This window comes from Vipera ursinii (assembly GCF_947247035.1).
Source record: "Vipera ursinii genome assembly, chromosome: 3".
In the NCBI taxonomy this organism is placed as follows: Eukaryota; Metazoa; Chordata; class Lepidosauria; order Squamata; family Viperidae; genus Vipera; species Vipera ursinii.
The window spans coordinates 165,513,380-165,529,630 of NC_139516.1; the positions used below are offsets into that span (position 1 = coordinate 165,513,380).

The window sequence follows — 16,251 nt, forward strand, 5'->3', positions numbered from 1 at the left end:
TGTGTAATGAGGGAGGGTATGGCCTAAGGAGATCAACACCCCATATCAAGATGTGCATAATTATTAGGCAACTCACTCCTAATAACTGTACACACAGTGTGGAGATGACAGTAATTGGATCAAAATCACTGAGCTGGCTTCTTACCTAAAATATAAGTAGAATATAAGTAGATCTCCCAGTTTTTAGCCTGGTGTGTTAATCACTACAACAAATTGGCTCTCATGGAAGCATTAGTATATCTAAATGTTTGTCAACCTAAACATTCAGAAATGTAGTAATCTGCCTTTTATTAAATTAGTCCATTGAACTATCTAGGATACTACTATCAACAGCGTTTCTCAGTTTTACTTTGATGTAAAATAACCATATGTATTACTAGGATGTCCTACGCAGAAAACACTGTATCTGTATGAAAGACAACTCATTACTTATTTAATTACTGATTTTTGAGTCACGCTTTCTATTCAGGTATCTTAAATATTAATAAGAATAATGGCAAATGCTTATGAGAAGGCTGTATATACATTGCAAGGCAAAGCTAATCACAATTAAAAGAAATGAGGAACAGGTTCCCTATTGCTGATCAGTATAGTTTTTTCTGCTATTATATGAACCTGTTTTATTTATTTTATAGAGCCTTGGTGGAGCAGTGGGCTAATGCCTCCTTAAGTAACACCAGCTGCCTGCAATTAGTGCAGGTTCGCATCCCACCAGGCTCAAGGTTGACTCAGCCTTCCATCCTTCCGAGGTAGGTAAAATGAGGACCCAGATTGTTGGGGGCAATTAAGCTGACTTTGTAATAATGCCGCTTGGGGGATGTATGAAAGCCCTGATAAGCAGGCATATACATAGAATGAAGGCTATTGCTAAACACATTGATTTGTGCTTAGATTGTAAGCCGCCCTGAGTCTTCGGAGAAGGGCGGGATATAAATGGGATTAAAATAAATAAATAAATAAATAAAATATTGTGGTTCCATTCCCTGCCACTGGAGGTGAGATTTGCCTCCACTCTTTTAGCCTTCTGGAAGGGCCTTAAAACCTGGCTAGTTACTTAGGGCCCTGATAAAGGTGCATTAGGCTGGTGGTAGTTGGTGTAGTGATAAAGAATGCTCCACTCCCATTCTGCATAAGGGGGGTTTTGTTGTTGTTGTTGGCCTGTATTTAACTCTTGCAATTTTAAATAGTTTTTATATTTATAATTTATTTTTATATTTATTGTAAGTCACCCAGATCACTTTGGATAGTGAGATGGGCTGCACATACATTTAATAATAAACAAACTATTTTGAAGGACAACTCCGTCAACCTTCTGAAATACACTCACCTGTGTTTTAAGTGTCCTTTCATTGTTCAAGTTTTTTTCATACTGTGTTCTAATTATGTTGAATTCCTCTTCTTTTTTCAATGTATATTCTTGATGGAAAAAAATAAGAATTAAGAATTTTGGGAATTTTATTGTCTCAATATCACGTGCATTTCTCTCTCTTGTTAAATCTTAATTGAATAGAAACAGAACAGAGACCTGCCCCTACGTATTGAGTCCAGAATTATACAGGATGGGAAGTGCTTAGCTTTTAAACAGAGACAGGGTTGGTTGATTTATTAACCTAATTCATAATATAATTTTGACTCACTGTGTTTTGTCAACTTAGCACTGTGATCATAATATATTTAGTTTTATTCAATACATGAAACATAATAATGGTATTTAAATCAGACGAACTCTAGTTTGGAATTATGCCTGGACTATTAGTTATTACTTGGAATGCACCCAAAAAACTAGAATCGCTTTATTTGCTAATTAACATCTGTATGCCAACTGGCACAATGTCCAAACTGATAAGCTGAAGTTACTGCCATTTTTGGTTTTTGAAAATTATGTATAAATTGCATGTGAATTCAATGTGACAAACAATGGAAAAATAAAACAGTTCCTACAGCACACGCTTAACCCGAGAAAAAATTTGTTCCCATTATTAAATAAATATAGGATGTCTACCTAAGTCAGAGGTCCCCAACCTTTTGGGCACCAGGGACCAATTCCGTGGAGAAAAGTTTTCCCGCGGAACAGAGGGTGCATGGTTTTGTTTGCTGCCTGCATCTCGTGGATGAGGCTTTGCTTGTTTGTGTGGACCGGTTGCTGGCATGCCACGGCCCAGTATTGGTCCACAGACTGGGGGTTGGGGACCCCTGACTTAAGTCATTATAGTCCTCAACTTACAACTGGTTGTCCAACTTTATTATAGCCACAGAATGGATACTATACAGCCCACTGCAGCATTCTGCAGTCATATGAATGCTATTCATAATTGTGTTTGCTGGTTTCTAGCAAAAGAACTCCCATTCAAATGAATGGGCTAGCTTAACAACCATGTTGTTTACTTAACAGATGCCACAAAAGAGAGTAGAAAATAACGTCTGATCACAGGGGTGTCTAAACTTACAACTGTAACAATTTATGACTTGATTTAGAGTCCCAATTACAGTCCTAAGTCAAGGACTACCTGTATATTATTTACTCTTAAGTTCTGTTTTCTGTTTGTTGTAATCTGTTTACTAAGAAACTTTAAAGAAAATAAAGCCATCAGAAATTAATACCACAAAGCAAAGTAAAAGTAGAAATAATGAGGCAAGAAAAACAAAACTACAAATTATGAGGGTTTATTTTGAAATGGACTATCTCAGCCATCTGTAATACTCCTTTAAATCCACTACTCAAAGCATGAAGGTGTAAAACCTTAAAAATGGTTAGTGAAACTATTTCAAGAATATTCCTACATTAATTTGAGCATATGTATGGATGTGAAGATGGCACCCATTTCAAATAACTACTGGATGATTTTGCATAATTATAATGTTTAATGCAAGCTATTCAGTAACAGTTAATGAGACATCTGCTTTCACCTTTTCCCTCAGATTATATAACATGAGCGTCCACCCCATTAAGAAATATTGTCTGAATCACTAAGCACTTTCTAAAAGAAATTTTAAAATGCTGATTCCATAAAATGTTATTTTTACCTAAAAAAATTAAAACAGATCTCCTATACCTTTTCTCATATATTCTAATAATCACTCATTGTATTTCAAAGTTATCTCACATTTTTCCTACTTTATAAAGACTGAACCCTGTCTTCTTGAGTATAACTAAAATCACACTTAAAATCTCTGAATTAGTACTCTTGTGTTCAATAATATTGTAATCTTTTGGCCAAAATATCCCCCACATCTATAAAGCAATATCTATAGAATAGCAAACCATATTCTGCTGCAATGTTGAAAGACCATTTCTCTTACTGTATATAAGATATTATTGAAAAACAATTCCAAACAATGTCACTGAAAATATGAAATACCTTCTTGAAGTTTTTTAATATTTTCATTTATATCAGAATTCTCCTTTGTTAGAAAGGCCACATCTTTGGTTAATGTATTATTTGTTTCTTCAAGCTAAAGGAAAATAAAACAATAACATCAGCTGCATTTGAGTGATTGTTGAGGAAAATAAATAGAAATTTTATTTATTTATTTATTTATTTATTTTATTACATTTATATACCGCCCTTTCCCGAAGGACTCAGGGCGGTTTACAGGGTGATTAAAAAACAAAGATACAAAAGTTAAAAACAGATTTAAAAAAATTATATTCGTCCCTGCATAAATAAAACCCCAGTTAAAATTAAGATTAAAGCTAAAATTAGAATTCTCAGCCTGGGCCAGAGAGCTCGAAGAGCCAGGTATTCAGGTCCCGGCGGAATGAACGGAGGTCGGGGGCAGTCCTCAGCTCCACTGGCAGCTGGTTCCAAAGGGCAGGCGCACCCACTGAGAAGGCCCTACCCCTGGGTGTCGTCCGCCGGCAATCTCTTACCGGCGGCACCCTGAGAAGATCCTCCCTGTGGGAGCACACTGGACAAAGGGAACTTGATGCCGGCAGCAGGTGTTCCCTCAGATATCCCAGACCCAAGCCATTTAGGGCTTTATAGGTCATCACCAGCACCTTGAATCTCACCCGGAGGGCAACCGGGAGCCAAGGCAGCTCGTGGAGTAGAGGTGTTACATGGGAGTATCGGGATGAATGAGGGGAGCCTTGTTAACGACAGATCTGGTGTTAAAATAAACCAGCCTAAGCTCAGGGACCTGATCACCCTCATCCCCGGGTAAAAGGGTGCTAACCGGAGGGTGTAGAAATATACAACTTCTATTATGGGATTGAAGAACAATTGGAAACAACTATATGGCTAATAGCAATTCATCTTTCCGTAACTCATTTTTAAATTTGAACTAGCATAAATGTGTTTTCCCCATGTGGTATTAGCAAAAATATATTAATACAAATACTAAGTTTAAGAAGATATTGTGTGTTAGCACGGTCAAACTGTACAGGAAGAAAAACATTAAGGAAATACTTGGTTTTACCAATTGGAGAAATGGCAATATGGTGATAAAGAAAGAGAGGAGATTGAATTGTTTAATTCCTATTTGCACCTGACAAATATAATGATCCAAGTTGCTGGAAACGAAGCAGAACAGAAATCTAAGTCAAAATAGGTAAAGAATGGGTGAAAAAACAACTAGCTGTTTAGATGAATTTGAATCTTTGAGACCAGTCAGGTTTAAACTCTCAAAAACTGGCAGATTTTATTTCAGTACCACTGACTGTAATCTTTGAGAACTTTTGGAGTGCAAGGTAAGGTTAGAAAAGAGCTGACAACATCTGGATGACTCCTACCCTGATCATGTTCAGGAACCTATTAAAAACTTGGCCATTCTCCCAGGCTGTGGGGTTGGATGATAGCTGAGCCCATGTTGGATAGGAGTTTTTTTGGCTGGTGTGTTTTTCTTCAGACCACTCATGATCTCTTTTGTGGCATTTGTTTTTCTTTTTTTTTTTTTTGTAATCTGCCCATGATTTCTTCGTAGGCAAGAGGCCTCTAAGCTTTATGTATGTATGAATGCACCAATAAATTTATATTAAACTTAAAAAAGAAAAAAGGCAAACCCTGCAAGCTCCAGATCAATCACACTTAAATCACATCTGGGGAAATTCTAGAAAAGATCAGTTCGCAAGCCCTTAGGAAAGTCATTGTGGGTTTGTTAAAAAGAGGACATGAAAACATGGGTTGTTGTTTTTTTGATGTGTGTAGATTAACAGATCAAAGAAATTCTATAGATGTAGTACACTCAGACTTCAGTAAGGATTTGATCAAGTTGACCACAGCTCCTTAATAAAACAAAACAATGTGGGATGGATGACGCCACTAGCTATGGATTTGCAGCTAGTTGAAAAACCATACCCAGTTGTGGACCTAAATGATTCTATGTCAGTATGAGGAAGTGATCTAGTATTCAGATTCAATATTCAAGTCTTCAAGGAAAGCACAAGCTAACTTTTAAAATCAGGTTTTGTTTCAACCAGAATTAACTGTGTACATAATTTCTCACAAGTCAAAACTACTTTTTAAACACTACACTGGGAAATAGTACAATGCATTGTAATATTCAGCTTGGCAGACAATTTCTTACTTAGCTATGAACTCACTACAGCATCACAGTTTGGTTTGAAAGCATCACTGCTTCAGACAGGAAGGCAGTGCAGAGAGTGGTGAGGATGGCTGAAAAGATTATTGGCAGTTCCCTCATTCTATCCAGGCCATAGCTTATAAACGTTGCTTGAGCAGGGTCTGCAAGATTGTCTGGGACACTACTTACTTACTTACTTACTTACTTACTTATTTATTTATTTAGATTTATATACCGCCCTTTCCCGAAGGACTCAGGGCGGTTTACAGGGCACTTAAAAGAGAGTCAATACAAACGTTAAAACAAATTTAAAAAGATTAAATAAAACCCTGAGAACAGTAAAAAAAAACCCAATTAAAATTAAAATTAAAAAATTCTCAGCCTGGGCCAGAGAGCTCGAAGAGCCAGGTCTTCAGGTCCCAGCAGAATGAACGGAGGTTGGGGGCAGTCCTAAGCTCCACAGGCAGCTGGTTCCACAGGGCAGGCGCACCCACTGAGAAGGCCCTACCCCTGGGTGTTACCCGCCGGCAATCTTTAACCGGTGGCACCCTGAGAAGACCCTCCCTGTGGGAGCGCACTGGACGAAGGGAGCTTGATGCTGGCAGCAGGTGTTCCCTCAAATATCCCGGACCCTCGCCATTTAGGGCTTTATAGGTCATCACCAGCACCTTGAATCTCACCCGAAGGGCAACCGGAAGCCAAGGCAGCTCCGGGAGTAGAGGTGTTACATGGGAGTATCGGGAGACCCCCAACACAACTCGCGCGGCTGCATTCTGCACCAGTTGAAGCCTCCGGGTGGTTCTCAAGGGCAGTCCCATGTAGAGAGCGTTGCAGTAGTCCAAACGAGAGGTCATGAGCGCATGAGTGACTGTACGTAAGGCATCCCGGTCTAGATAGGGCCGCAACTGGCGCGCCAAGCGAACCTGGGCGAAGGCCCCCCTAGTCACAGCTCCTATATGACATACGGGTAAATGACATAGAAAAGAGGACCAAATGGATACTCCTCACGATTACAGAAAGCTTGGTGCGGAGAAAACAGGTTTGAAGTAGAAAATGATAAGACTTCTACACTGGAAGAAGGGTTTAGTTGTGAGAAATGAACACTTCTGCACTTTAAGCAGGGAAAACCAGATGCATAGGTACATTATTAGCCATACCATCTATCTCAGCACAAGTACTTGTGTGAAGGATCCAAATGCTCTGATAGACTACTGATTAAGCATGAACAAGCAACGTGCTGCAACTATCTCAAGATCTAATTGAATCTAAGGCAGTATCAACAGAGATAGTGTCCAGTTCATGGGAAGTGACAGTTCCACTCTATGTTTCATTGGTCAGACTGCACCTGGGTAGTGTGTTCAGTTTTGGTTGCCAAAATGTGGACGTATACTGAGGATAGAAATGAGGCGCAAAGATGAAGCCTTGGAGATAACGTTCTATGAAGAACAGTTAGAGGAACTAGGTATGTTGGACTTTAAGATAACTATGATATTAAGCAGTAGAATAGTCTGCTTTCTGTTGCTACCACTGGAGGTTTTCAAACAATGGATGTATATAAGATGGAATGGGGATTCTTGCCTGGGCAGAGAGTTGGCTGGAAAATCTCCAAAATCTTTTCTAACCCTATAATTCTGTGAATCTCTTGCATTTTCTTCCAATGCAAAAAAAATGTTTCATATTTCATTGAAGGAAACCTTATCCTTATTCAGTTATATGCAAGCATCAATCCTGCTACTGAAGATTTGTAAGAAAAACAAGCATGCATCATGTATGTAGTCACATTATTAAAGGTACAATAGATTTCTTTCTCACAATATAATAAACTGACTTCATGATATAAATATATAAATATACCTTACCCGACTGACAATATTGTCCTTATCAATAATTTCTTGTCTATTTCGTGATGCTGCTTTCTTACTCTCTTGGGTTAGTTCAAAATACTGTTCTTCAAGGAGAGCTCGGGCTAATTGTTCAGATTCAGCTTTTGTTTCAGCCAAATCTAATTGTGTAACAATAGTTTCTCTGCAACACAAAATTATTATTTTTTAAAAATACTACATTGTTCTTTTAGAAATAATGCAATGTAGGATACAATTTCTTATTTAGCTATAAACTCCCTGATGGTTAGTTTTAGACATAATTGGTGAACAATCCATCATGATAATTATGCAAAGTCATAATGGATATTGTTTGACTCATATTGATAAGATGTGAGCCCAGCATTGTTTAACTCAGGGCCAGTGACTTGTACATTATACAAACTACTAAGTTGCAATTTAAGACTAAATCAATTCAGGAATAAATTGCAATACCTATCAGGTTCCAGAGGAGATCATTATTGCTATTGAAAAAGATATGTAAATTATCAGAATTTTCTACTGCTGGGACCATGCCTTTTATCTTTATATCTTATAAATTATTATACATAATTTATAAATTATATATTTATAGCCATATACATATAATAAATAGCTCATATTTATATTTTTGTCTCACTGAATACTGTACATACATTTCCATAGCCGACAAAGCTTCTTTTTAGATATATTTTAAAATACAACCAATTATACTTTATTACAAAAACTACTTATATTTAATAAGAATGTTTTGTTCTAGTTAATATTTTGCAAATGTTCTAACCTGACATCAAGTTGTTTGTTTTAAGGACTCTTTTTCTTCTCAAAATATAGGCAGCAATCCACAAAATTAACATATTTAAATCCCTTTTGTTTTCAAGTGATAAAAAAGATTTTTGTTTTTGTGGGAGTTGGGCGGTTCAGAAATGTGAAAAATACATACATACATACATACATGCATGCATACATATATACATACATACATACATATTCACTCAATCAAAGCTGCTTAGAGCGTCTCAATTTTGGAAAGACTATGTCCATAAAAGTGACTTACTTTTCATTTAGCAGCTCTTGAATTTTTTTCTGTGTTTCTTTATTTTTTTCCTCAATTTCTTCTTTGAGTTCTTTAACTTGAGTTTTATAAAGTGTCTGGAAATTAAAAAAGGCATAGGGATGATGATAAGGGCTACATATTATTCAATCTATATTTGCATATTATTTATATCAAGCTTTTACAACAGCTCTCTCAAAGAGCTTGCAACATTTTTGATAAAAAAGAAATTTAAAAATTGTACAACGAAACCAGCAACAAAAAGATAACAGCGTAATTTTTACTCAAGCAATTCCCTCATGCTGTCTAGTACAGGTAGTCCTCAACTCACAATTGTTTAGTGATCATTCAAAGTTACGACGACATTGAAAAAGCGACTATTTTTTCACACTTATGACCATTGCAGCATCGCCATGGTCACATGATCAAAATATGGCCACTTGGCAACTGGCATGTATTTATCATGGTCCTGGATCATGTCATCACCTTTTGTGACCTTCTGACAAGAAAAATCATTGGGGAAGCCAGATTCATTTAACAACCGTGTTAGTACCTTAACAACTGCAGTGATTCACTTAACAACTGTGGCAAAAAGGTCATAACATGGGGCAAAATTCACTTAACAACTGTCTTGCTTATCAACAGAAATTTTGGAATCGATTATGATTGCATGTCAAGGACTACCTGTACAGCAGACAAGTACAGGTAGTCCTCAACTTACAAAAATTAGCTTAAGGACAGTTCAAAGTTATGACAGTCTAAGTAAAAGCAACTTAAACCTATGCTTGCCCTAACTATCGCCCTAACAGTCGCCCTAACCCTGCATCATGCACTCAGGCCAGCTCATTTACATCCAACTGCAGCATCCTACTGTCATGTTAACAAGATTTATGACCTTTTTTGCCAATTTGTGAAGTGAAGTTGAATTCATTTAATGATTATGTAAAAGTCATCATGTATTATAGGTTTGACTCAACTTACAACCACAACAACTTACAACAGAAATTCCCTTCCCAATTATGGTCATAAGTCAAGAACCAGCTGTGGGGGGGGGAGAAGAAAATGATCCAGCTGAATAGAATAATGGTTAAGTCAATCTGAGATTCATGAGTGCTAGTTAAACCTGCTTGATTGGTGAATTGAAAATTGGGACACAATTAGATGTGGGATGAAACAAAAACTCTGTTGCAGTTTTCAATACCTAAGAGATATAAAAGAAACCCTCTCCATTTGAAAAAGCCAGATTGAATATTTCCTTCACCTTTTAATGAAGTCTTAATGAATGCTGTTAAGGAAAAAATAAGAACAAGATCCCTAGAATGTATTTTCCAATTAGGCCTTCCTCCTGCTCTTCTCAAATTGGATTTTTTTTAAAAAAGCATTGTAAATTAAATGATATATAGAAGTGTTGCCCCTTCATGGATTACTGCCTTGTCGTGGCGAAGGGGCTTGCATAATTCAATGAAGCTATGAGCTATGCCGTGCAGGGCCACGCAAGACGGAAAGGTCATAGCAGAGAGTTCTGACAAAACGTGATCCACTGGAGAAGGAAATGGCAACCCACTCCAGTATCTTTGCCATGAAAACCCTATGGACAGTACCAAAAGGCAAAACGATATGACGCTGGAAGATGAGCCCCTCAGGTCAGAAAGCGTCCAATATGCTACTGGGGAAGGGCAGAGGGCTAGTACTAGTAGCACCAGAAAGAATGAAGCGACTGGGCCAAAGCCGAAAGGACGCTCAGCTGTGGATGTGTTTGGTGGTGAAAGGAAAGTCCGATGCTGTAAAGATTTTTTCTCCATAGGAACCTGGAATGTAAGATCCATGAATCAAGGAAAGCTGGACGTGGTCAAACAAGAGATGACAAGACTGAACATCGACATCTTAGGTATCAGCGAACTAAAATGGACAGAAATGGGTGAATTTAATTCAGATGACCATCAGGTATACTACTGCGGGCAAGAATCCCTCAGAAGAAATGGAGTAGCCTTCATAGTCAATAAAAGAGTAGGAAAAGCAATACTGGGATACAATCCTCAAAATGACAGAATGATCTCAGTTCAAATCCAAAGCAAACCATTCAATATCACAGTAGTCCAAGTCTATGCCCCAACTACCGGTGCTGAAGAGGATGAAATTGACCGGTTCTATGAAGTCCTACAGCACCTTATAGAACTAACACCAAAAACTGATGTCCTTATCATCATGGGGGATTGGAATGCTAAAGTAGGAAGCCAAAAGATAACCGGAATAACAGGCAAGTTTGGCCTTGGAGAACAAAATGAAGCAGGGCACAGGCTGATAGAATTTTGTCAAGAGAATACGATGTTCATAGCAAACACTCTTTTTCAACAACCCAAGAGAAGGCTCTACACATGGACATGACCAGACGGTCAACACAGAAATCAGATTGACTATATGCTCTGCAGCCAAAGATGGAGAAGCTCTACACAGTCAGTAAAAACAAGACCAGGAGCTGACTGTGACTCAGACCATGAGCTTCTCATTGCAAAGTTTAGGCTTAAACTGAAGAAAGTAGGGAAAAGCGCTAGGCCAGTCAGGTATAAATTAAATCATATCCCTGTTGAATATACAGTAGAGGTGTCAAATAGATTTAAGGAATTAGATCTGATAGACAGAGTGCCTGAAGAACTATGGACAGAGGTTCGCAACATTGTACAACAGGTAGCAACCAAAACCATCCCAAAGAAAAAGAAATGCAAGAAAGCAAAATGGCTGTCTGAGGAAGCTTTGCAAATAGCTGAGGAAAGGAGGGAAGCGAAAGGCAAGGGAGAAAAAGAAAGATATGCCCAATTAAATGCAGAATTCCAGAGAATAGCTAGAAGAGATAAGAATGCCTTCTTAAATGAACAGTGCAAAGAAATAGAAGAAAACAATAGAATAGGGAGGACCAGAAATCTTTTCAAGAAAATTGGAGAGATGAAGGGAACGTTTCATGCAAAAATGGGCAGGATAAAGGACCAAAATGGCAGGGACCTAACAGAGGCAGAAGAGATTAAGAAGAGGTGGCAAAATTACACAGAAGAACTATACAAGAATGAGCTTAACGTCCCTGATAATCACAATGAGGTTGTCACTGACCTTGAGCCAGACATGCTAGAATGTGAAGTGAAGTGGGCCTTAGAAAAGCTGAGCAACAACAAAGCTAGTGGAGGTGACAGTATTCCAGCTGAGCTATTCAAAATCTTAAAAGACGATGCAGTAAAAGTGCTACACTCAATTTGCCAGCAAATTTGGAAAACTCAACAGTGGCCACAGGATTGGAAAAGATCAGTTTACATTCCAATTCCAAAGAAAGGCAGTGCAAAAGAATGCTCAAACTATCGCACCATTGCACTCATATCTAATGCTAGTAAAGTTATGCTTAAAATCCTACAAGCTAGACTTCAGCAGTATGTGGATCGAGAACTACCAGAAGTACAGGCAGGATTTCAAAGAGGCAGAAGAACTAGAGATCAAATTGCCAACATACGCTGGATCATGGAGAAAGCTAGAGAGTTCTAGAAAAACATCTATTTCTGCTTCATTGACTATGCTAAAGCCTTTGATTGTGTGGATCATAACAAACTGTGGCAAGTCCTTAAAGAGATGGGTGTACCAGACCATCTTATTTGTCTCTTGAGAAACCTATATGCGGGCCAAGAAGCAACAGTGAGAACTGGACACGGAACCACTGATTGGTTCAAAATTGGGAAAGGAGTCCGGCAAGGCTGTATACTGTCGCCTTGCCTATTTAACTTATATGCAGAGCACATCGTGAGAAAGGCAGAGCTAGATGAATCAAACGTTGGAATTACGATTGCCGGAAGAAATATCAACAACCTAAAATATGCAGATGATACCACTCTAATGGCAGAAAGTGAAGAAGAACTAAAGAGCCTCTTGTTGCGGGTGAAGAAGGAGAGTGCAAAACCTGGGTTGAAATTTAACATTAAAAAACCCAAGATCATGGCATCCGGCCCTCTCAATTCCTGGCAAATAGATGGGGAAGAAATGGAGGTACTGACAGATTTTATTTTCCTGGGCTCCAAGATCACTGCAGATGGGGACTGTAGCCAAGAAATTAAAAGACACTTGCTCCTCGGGAGGAAAGCCATGGCAAATCTAGACAACACACTAAAAAGCAGAGACATCACCCTGTCAACAAAAGTGCGTATAGTCAAGGCTATGGTCTTCCCAGTTGCAATGTATGGCAGTGAAAGTTGGGCCATAAAAAAGGCTGAGCACCAAAGAATTGAGGCCTTTGAACTATGGTGCTGGAGAAGACTGCTGCGAGTCCCTTGGACTGCTAGGCGATCAAACCGGTCAGTCCTAGAGGAGATCAACCCTGACTGCTCTTTACAAGGTCAGATCCTGAAGCTAAAACTCAAATACTTTGGCCACCTAATGAGAAGGAAGGACTCACTGGAGAAGAGCCTAATGCTGGGAAAGATTGAGGGCAATAGAAGAAAGGGACAACAGAGAATGAGGTGGCTGGATGGAGTCACTGAAGCAGTAGGCATCAGCTTAAGTGGACTCCAGAAGATGGTAGAGGACAGGAAGGCCTGGAGGAACGTTGTCCATAGGATCGCGATGGGTCGGAGACGACTTCGCAACTAACAACAACATAGAAATGAGCCTTGGTGGAGCAGTGGGCTAATGCAGACATGTCAAACACAAGGCCCGGGGGCCGGATCTGGCCCGTGAAGTGGTTTCATGTGGCCCACGAAGCCATCCTGGAAACAATGAGGGAATGGCCCCTGCTGCCTTGGCCCTGGCCCAGGCCAGTTGGGAGCCAATGTACAATTTTGTGGTGGTCATCTATGCTGAAATACATTCAGTCTTAGCTTCACAAGGCCATCTGGAAACAGTGAGGGACCAGCCCCTGCCGCATCGGGACTGCCTCCTGGGTGCAAGCTGGGGAGTAATCACCCTTTGTGAGGAATGAAGAAATGCACCATCGCCTGGAAGTGGCCAGCATATGACCCTGCCTACTTTGGGCAGGCTAGGGCCTGGGCAGCATTGCGCTTCTCTTCAGATTCGTGCCATCCGGCTCAGCCTCTCGACACTGTCAGGAAAGTGCCCCACTGCCTGCCATAACTGGGCAGGCTGGGGGCTGGGCAGCATTGTGCAGGTAACATCGACTCTCATGCTGCTCATGGCATCCCCTCCCCCAGAGCCCACCAAGCCGGATATGTGAAGTAGGTGAGGGCCATGTGCTGGTCACTTCCAGGCAATGGTACATTTCTTCATTCCTCACGAAGGATGACACTTCCCCAGCTGCGTCTCTTGCCTGTTTTTCTCCCTGCCTCATCTCAAATATTTTCCCACCACTTGAAGGAAGGAAGGAAGGAGAGGGAGGGTCTGAGGGAAGTCCAGCCTTAGTCCTTCCCTGCTGCCCTTTCACCATCCCCTTGCCCCCTCCTCCTGGCCTATCCTGGGGGGTCTCCAATCCTATTTCTAAGGAAGCTTTGGATACAAAGCCAGGTCTCCTCACATGGAGAGGGAGTGGGCCTCCCTTTTGACTTTGCCCTCGTACCCATCATGAGCAACCTGGCTAAGAAGAGCAAACACAGCAGCAGCAGCCTTGAGGAGGAGGTAGGTGCAGCTGGGCACCACCTTGGGGAAGTGGAGCTGGGCTTAGTGCCATGGGTGCTTGACGGCTGGGCTGGGCATTTGACCTCCACACCACCGTCCAACCCACCCCCCAAGGCCTGAGAGGAACAATGAGGCTCCTCCAGTGGACCATTCCTTGGCACTTGCCCCAGTCCCATCTCCTTCTGCCAGAGACCCTCAGATCTGTCCCACTCCTGCCCAGGCCCTCATTGGCACCTTTGATGCGAATGATGTAGAGCTGGCCATGCCCACCCAGCAGGCCACACCCACCTGGCCCGCCAAGGGCAACTGCAATGCTGATGCGGCCCTCAATGAAATTGAGTTTGACACCCCTGGGCTAATGCCTCCTTAAGTAACACCAGCTGCCTGCAATTAGTGCAGGTTCAAGTCCCACCAGGCTCAAGGTTGACTCAGCCTTCCATCCTTCAGAGGTAGGTAAAATGAGGACCCAAATTGTTGGGGGCAATAAGCTGACTTTGTAATAATGCCGCTGGGGGGGCCCCGAAAGCCCTAATAAGCAGGCATATACATAGAATGAAGGCTATTGCTAAGCACATTGATTTGTGCTTCTTATTGTAAGCCGCCCTGAGTCTTTGGAGAAGGGCGGGATATAAATGGGATTTTTTTTAAAAAATGTTGATATTAAAATATTGCAGTGATTACTATAAATATTTTGTTAATAAGATTGGGCTTTTTTCATTATAAAGAAAGAGCTGGATAGTTACTTTATACTTGGGTAGGTTTTAGACAACAGAGAATAAATTAACATTTATGAATAAACTGCCAGTTCTGTTAGTTTTATAAATTCACTTTCTCTCTGATCATCAAGATGCACTTGAGGGGATATCATTCATATATTCAAAAAAGATCAGGCTAATATGAGATAATAGATAAGGCCAGGTCACAGTAGTTGGTTGAATTATGAGACAGCTTTCTTCCTAGATCTGTGCTATATTTCTATGCAGTGAAATACAATGTAATGTATAATTTAAGGGAATTCTAATTTTGTTTTCTCTACAATCAAAATTCTGCAAAAGCAAAAAGGAGAAAAAAACATGATACAATAAAATTCTTTTTCCCCTATTTTTTTCTAGTGCACTGTCTATTTTCAGAGGAGTTTTTAAGGAGATTTTTGGGATATACTGACCAGACCCTAAACATAAGCAAATCAATCACAATAAGCCTTTCCCTTGAAAGTTACAGTTGTTTAAAGATAATAATGAAAGTGGAAAAAGACATTTATAAAATACATTTCTTAGATATTTAGTGAGAAAATGATTGATTACAGCAATTCTTTAAACAAATCTGTTTCTTAAGATTTTAGGTACAGAAACCAGGTAGTATTGAGCCCAACATATGTCCAAAATGTCAAAAAGGGCAAGACCACAATGTCTAAAAGACTGGAAGAAAAATGCATGCTTATCTTTTTTTTTAGCTTGACAGCAGACAAAAAAGTGGAAATCAAACAGTAATAAAAAAACAACTGTGAATGTACCTTTCTTGTTCTTCCTCCCCCACTTAATACTTTTCCCATTCTAAGGCACTAATATTATCTAAAAGTGAAGGTCATTATTAATGATTAATGCAACTTGTACATAACATCATTAAATGCTTGTGCAATATAAAGAACACTTACAGAAAAATATTGTTCAGCTTCTAGTTGATCTTGTAGTTCACGCATTTGGCCTTCATTTCCTCTGTATTGCCTTTGATGGGGAAAAAATTAAAGGAATTTCTATTCTGAACTCTTAGTCAAAAGATGTTCAGTAGATCAAGCAATAAAAATATTATTTAAGTAGAACACAGGAATCTTAATAAGTCTAGAAGTTTAAAATATTTATGTCATTAGTTTTTATGAACACCTTCCGTGAGATGTTTGCATAAATAACTATAAATAGTGAAGTCAGATGTCAATACAACATAGCACAAATCACATTACTAAAAACAGTCATTCACAATACAGTTCTTTTTGATAACAATGCAACTTACTTAGCTAGCTGAGCCAATTCAAATTCTGCTAATCTTTTTGCTTCCAACAATGCATTGATCTCCTGTTTTAGCTGCTTCTCTGAACTCTTTAAACTATCTGCTTCTATAGCATGCATCTTCAGTTCATTCTGTGTCATCACTCTTTTATTTATCTCATGTTCCAACTGAAGTGTCAGATTCTTAACCTAAAACATAATAAACAATTTATTT

General features: G+C 39.4%; 1 protein-coding gene across 4 annotated transcripts in view; it reads right to left on the reverse strand.

Annotated features, from left to right (window-relative positions):
- The window catches only part of ROCK1 (Rho associated coiled-coil containing protein kinase 1), an 84,809-nt gene that overhangs the window by 21,638 nt on the left and 46,920 nt on the right, over nt 1-16,251 (reverse strand). For all 4 annotated transcript variants that reach the window (XM_083360519.1, XM_083360520.1, XM_083360518.1 and 1 more), the window contains 6 exons: nt 16,042-16,226; nt 15,689-15,758; nt 8,440-8,534; nt 7,383-7,548; nt 3,360-3,453; nt 1,328-1,416 (listed from right to left, as the gene is read on the reverse strand). In XM_083360519.1, the coding sequence (XP_083216645.1) occupies nt 1,328-1,416; nt 3,360-3,453; nt 7,383-7,548; nt 8,440-8,534; nt 15,689-15,758; nt 16,042-16,226 (699 nt within the window). The remainder of the gene's footprint in view (nt 1-1,327; nt 1,417-3,359; nt 3,454-7,382; nt 7,549-8,439; nt 8,535-15,688; nt 15,759-16,041; nt 16,227-16,251) is intronic.